This window comes from Semicossyphus pulcher, unplaced genomic scaffold (genome assembly GCF_022749685.1).
Source record: "Semicossyphus pulcher isolate SPU_LCO1_2020_fin unplaced genomic scaffold, fSemPul1.0.p SCAF_2, whole genome shotgun sequence".
Taxonomy (NCBI): domain Eukaryota; kingdom Metazoa; phylum Chordata; class Actinopteri; order Labriformes; family Labridae; genus Semicossyphus; species Semicossyphus pulcher.
In genome coordinates, this window is record NW_027211693.1 from 10,954,954 (window position 1) to 10,960,953 (window position 6,000).

The window sequence follows — 6,000 nt, forward strand, 5'->3', positions numbered from 1 at the left end:
AAGAGTCATAAGGATGCTGTACTGAAGAAAGATGTGGAGGCATAAAATCAGCAGTGACCCGAGGAACGTATCGGTCACCTGCCTGGAGAGCGATTGCAATCTTTACAGTTTACAGTAGCTCCACTCTCACCTCTTGATTTCTGTCTGATAATTCCTCTTGTAGTGCGCACTCATCTGGACACTTGAGTCAGAGTGCAGAGGTCAAAGCGTCAGAAAGCTACATTAGACTTACAAGAGATATGAGTAGAGATGTATAAGAGAGGAGTCCTAATTAAAGTAATATCAGCCGTTTCCGTGGCGGGAGAGCATTTCACATAATTGAGGACGACATGTTTGTGGAATCATGACTAACGGCGCGTCGAGGGCTGTTTTTTTTGCCACTCTGCTATCGACACACGTCACCCCGACTCATCCTCTTACTAGCTAGCCCTGGGCTCAGAAGTACAGAGCGGCATCATGGGATGGAGGAGCCCTGCATGTTTTACACGATTCATATGGAAATGAGATCGTGATGGGAATAGAAAGTCTGTTTGCGTATTAGAAACGAGCTAAGCCAGATATGTTTGTCATATATTTGTCATAGCAGATGAGTAAATCATAATTTAATTGTCTGGAGTGTTGCGTAAGTCTGAGATTCACATCAGGCCACTTGTGTACATATGCTGGGGATGATGGCATTGTGCAGACGACCTCAGCGCCCCTGTGAAATGGCTGTTCACTGATTTATGCTGAGTCAGACACCATTAGCTGTTATCCTCCGCCTCTCAGGATCCAACCCTGCACTAATGTGGGTCAGGGGCCACATTATAGAAACACCTTCACTGTGCATTCTTATCTCATAGTGCACTGCAGGATTTCTGCCGTCACAAGTCAGCTGAATGTCACGAGAAGATTTGAGATAAAATGGAAATGTTGGTGAATGTGGTTAAAAAGATAATTTGCTCCAGGGTAGCCCGGGGTCGCTTTTTTTGGTCTTCATTCTATTCCAGAAGCTGTTTCAGAAATCGTGCATCTGAGTGTGTAACCCAAGTAATCGGAGAAGGAAAATATATTATAGTCCACTAAGATTTGAATGTAGAAAAAAAGGTTTCTTTGGTTATCAGACTATATTATATATTTCCCCTCGATGGGCACACATGGCCCACAATCAATCAGGAAACAGATTGTTCAGATTGTATTCTTTATTTGTTGCCCCAGAGGTGTTGCCTACTTCTGCGCAGCATTTGCTCCTGCACATGACACACTTGAGCAGGTGCTTCGGATGATTCACTTGTATTGTGGTTTTCTCATTGAGCAACACTTAGGTGAGAGGGTCGCATCACAGGCTCACTCTTCCTCTGATTACACACTGGAACAAAGATATCCAATCATTACACTGATTAGACACCCTCTTAGTAAGCCATTAAATCATATGCAATATGTGGCTGTGTGTGTGTGTGTGTGTGTGTGTGCATTGAAAGTAATGCAGCAGTTCATGCCTACAAAACAAAAGGCAAACATTTCCATAGTAGTGACAGCAGTAACCATAGCAATAACCGACATATTTCGCATAAGCATGATGTTGAGAGTAGTATGGAAAGGTAATGCCTGTAATTCAGGGAATAAGGATTCAGCTTCACGCTACAAATAAACTATTAGAAAGCTGTTGAATGGATAAACAGGCCAATGCACATTTGGCAATGTTTTCCAAGTCAGCAGCAATGGAGCGACAGCCATATGGTGCCTACTAACGATAGCGATAAAGCTTTATAGCAAACTGAGGAAGGGAAAGAAAAAAACAGAAATCTGTGACTACCTGCAAATATTTGATATTTACACATTTATTTTTTTAAATGATAAAACTTTTCTCGTGACACTCGGGGAGCCTGTGGAAAGTTTGTGCATCAACATATGTTAAACCCACTGCCTTGTCCCATGTTTGGTTTGTTTATATCTGTGTCATGACTGCATTTTTTTTTCATTATTCAGAATTGTATGTGCATGGAAACAGTTATTCGTCTTGTATTATTGTGCACATTTTTGCACTTGAGTGTGAATTTTGTGTGCAGTCTTAAATTGGGTCACTGGGTGCTGATACATGAGCGTTTGGTCCTTGAGATCAGTTCCTTCTGATTTTCCCTTTTTTAGCCCTTCGAATTGATTTAGGTTTACATAATATTTCAGTTTAGATGACTATGGCATCGCATTATCTTTGGAGTAATCCGTTAGTATATTAAGAGCCTGGGGACAAATTGAGATTATTCCTCTCATCGTTTAAATTTAGCACAGCCCATGAGACACGAAATGAGCCAGGGATGGCTTGCAATCTTTGCAACCTGTCACCCAGTCTGTTTGTTGCAAGCATTGCATTCAGGTCATGTATCTGCTGTGGTTATGTAATGTATAGAAGGAGGTCCATGGAAGGAATATTTATCACGTTTGAAGGCAATTCTCATTTGAATTTAAATATATTATATTCAAAACAAAACTAGTAACAGGGGGTTCATTTTCTGAAAGAAATCCTGCCATAATGTTTGTCATTCTAACTTATTCTACAGTAACATATCTACCTCAAAATGCATCCTGAGTGACTCACTTTTCCCCCCTTTTCCTCTCTTTCTCTTTCTTTCAGAACCGTGACAGAATGGTCGACTGTATGAGCAAAGTCATGCTGCACACGGTCGTCTCATGCTGGCAACCATTCCTGGGACTGGCCCTCGTGGCTGTCTTTGTGGGTTCTACCCTGGGATGTCCCTCCCGCTGCGAGTGCTCGGCGCAGACCAAGGCAGTTGTCTGTCACCGCAAGCGCATGCCCACCATCCCAGACGGCATCCCAACCGAGACCAGGATCCTGGACCTGAGTAAGAACAAGCTGACAATGATCAACCCTGATGACTTTATAAACTTTCCTGGGCTTGAGGAACTTGACCTCAGTGGAAATATTATCAGTTATGTGGAACCTGGAGCTTTTAATGCCCTGTTCAACATGCACTCGCTCAGTCTTAAGAGCAATCGCATCAAGCTCATTCCTATGGGCGTCTTCGCAGGCTTAGCAAATCTTACCCGACTGGATATCAGTGACAACAAGATCGTCATCCTCCTGGATTTCATGTTCCAGGATCTGCACAATCTAAGGTTTTTGGAAGTGGGTGACAATGATTTGGTTTACCTTTCTCACCGTGCATTCAGTGGACTATTAAGCCTGGAGATACTAACCTTAGAGAGGTGCAACCTTACAGTTGTACCTACTGAGGCCCTATCACACCTGCACAACCTGGTCAGCCTCCATCTACGATACCTCAGCATAAGCACTTTGCATCCCTACTCATTCAAAAAGCTGTTTCGGCTGCGGCAATTGGAAATTGATAATTGGCCTTCACTAGATCATGTGCCAGCCAATACACTGCATGGCCTCAACCTGACAACCCTGTTCATAACCCACACTAACTTGTCCTCCTTCCCATACCAAGCCCTGAAGCATCTGCCCTATCTGACACACCTCAACCTGTCCTTCAACCGCATCAGACACATCGAAGGGGGGATGCTAATGGAACTGGTTCGGCTTCAAGAGCTCCATCTGGTTGGAGCTCAGCTAACCACCATTGAACCGTACGCCTTCCAGGGCCTTCGGGGACTCAAAGTCCTCAATGTCTCTCACAACCGACTGGATACACTGGAGAAGGGTGTGTTTCAGTCTCCTGAGGCTCTGGAGGTTCTCCTGATTGACAACAACCCCCTAGTGTGCGACTGCCGTCTCATGTGGATCCTACAGAAAAGGCATTCCATCTTCTTTGGGGAATCGCAGCCAGAGTGCAGCACACCTGAGGGCATTCGCGGGAGGCCTTTTAAGGAGTTCAAAGAGACCCTCCTGTCTTATTACGTCACGTGCACAAAGCCAAAAATTCGTGAGAATAAAACACAAACCATCACTGTAGATGAGGGCCAACAGGCAATGTTGCGCTGCAGTGCTGAGGGGACACCAAGGCCCATTGTGTCCTGGTTGTCACCACGTAGACGAGTTCTGACAAGTAGGAGCCACGGTAGAGTTACTGTCCACAACAATGGTACACTGGAGATCAAGTCGGCAGAGGTGCAAGACAGCGGAGTGTACCTTTGTCTTGCCTCTAACACTGCTGGGAATGACACCCTGATGACTTCATTGGCGGTAAAAAGTCTCGGATCGCTGTATGCCAACAGGACCCAGTACTACACAGATCCAACAAATACCACTGCCAATGGGACGGCCGGTGTGACCCTCGGTTTGGACCTAAAGACTATTTTAGTGTCAACAGCAATGGGTTGTTTCACTTTCCTGGGAGTGGTCTTGTTTTGTTTCTTGCTCCTTTTCGTTTGGAGCAGAGGAAAAGGGAAGCATAAAAACAACATAGATGTTGAATATGTGCCTCGGTCGAAGTCTAACGGCACCAATGTTGACTCCGCAGAGGGACAAGCTGGTCCTCGACGTTTTAACATGAAAATGATGTGACTTCTTTTTTAGAACGAAGACTCTGGATTGTGGAAATGCCCAAAGTACAATGTATTTTTTTGAAAATAGGACTACTGAACTTCCCATTGCTTCAGGGAGAGTGGTAGTGAAGTGAACGGGTAGTTTGGGGCATCATAATAAGATGAGCAGTACCTGGAATCACTGGGACTTGACATAATGCTTGGATACTGTGTTTCAAATACTGGAAATCGTGTTGGGACGTTCTCGTACATAATTGCCAGCGGGCAACTTCTTCAAAGTGGATACGGAGTGAAAACTGTTGCCGCTATTGGGTCCTGAAGAGAATAGGTGTCATTTATCAACTTTTTGAAATTTATATGCCCAAAAAAAGACTTCAGTTTTGGGTTGGATCTACAGACTCAGCTAAACCATGTACAGTACAAATTTGTATCTAAGCTATTAACCTACTTTGTTTAGTCTTGCGCCATGCTTATTCCAAGAACAAATCAATGAAACAGTCCATAATTTCCTATGTTCAATACTTTGCATATGTGTACCTAATGCTTCATTATGTACATGTATGTACATATTCATTCAAAAGAACTATTCATAGCAATATTCATGGGATGCATTAGCCAAAATTGATATACCCCATTCTTCAGACCTTTGGAGTTTCCATGGATTACGGAAGGGCTTCTATGGGTGATTATCTGTCCCTGCTCCCCCAATTGACTCCTCGATATTAATAAATATATATTATTTATCAGTGAACATAAAAGAAAAAAAGATTTATTTATAAAAAAAAATGTTGAGCATTTTACAAAAATCAGTCCTCAAACACTGTTCAGGATCTAACATACCACTTGGATCATCATGAAGATGACCCAGTATTGGTCAGAGTACCTTCATGAACCACCTTTTTGTCCTCTTTTTGTCTCTTTTTATTACTTTAACTGTACCTTTGCTGGTTGGCAAATTACATGTGTCAATTTTATTACAGTGACATTTGCATAATTTTCCCCAGTAGGAAATTTGGACTTTGTTGTGGTAGTTCCTCATTTTGTTGTTGAATCATTTAGATTGTGAAAACTCAAAGTAAAAGTAAAAAAATGTATGTGAAATAAATGAAGATGTATTTGTACCATTGAGTCTGACTCACTGGCTGCTCCAACATAGAGACATCTAATGTCAACCTATGGAGGTCTACAGGAACACTCCCATGCTCAGTGACACATCCACCGATTGGTACGACACGGAAGTCACACGGAAGTGACACTGTATTACTCCAAAAAAATAAACAGTTTCCTTTAAAAATACACAGAAAATACAGTTTACATAGCCTTTACAAATGTTGAAACCATAACCACACTGCAGTCAGCTTTTAACGTTCAGCTCTGACCACTGTGTGAAACAGAAGGATTGTTGGCTCAGTGCTGTTCATAGCTGTCGTCTCTGTTAAACTCGACACAAAGAAGACCCAGTGTGCTCAGCTCTTAGGTGATACAGTACAATCACTGCAGCTTAGTATGGCCCATCCTTATTTGAAACTTGACCAGGTTCTCCCCACATCCTTT

General features: G+C 42.9%; 1 protein-coding gene across 1 annotated transcript in view; it reads left to right on the forward strand.

Moving 5' to 3' along the window:
• The window catches only part of lingo2 (leucine rich repeat and Ig domain containing 2), a 220,115-nt gene extending 214,560 nt beyond the window's left edge, over positions 1–5,555 (forward strand). Inside the window, exon 5 of the mRNA XM_069670533.1 lies at positions 2,612–5,555. Coding sequence (XP_069526634.1) covers positions 2,624–4,465 — 1,842 coding nt within the window. The 5' untranslated portion in view covers positions 2,612–2,623 and the 3' untranslated portion in view covers positions 4,466–5,555. The remainder of the gene's footprint in view (positions 1–2,611) is intronic.
• The last annotated feature ends 445 nt before the right edge of the window (positions 5,556–6,000 follow it).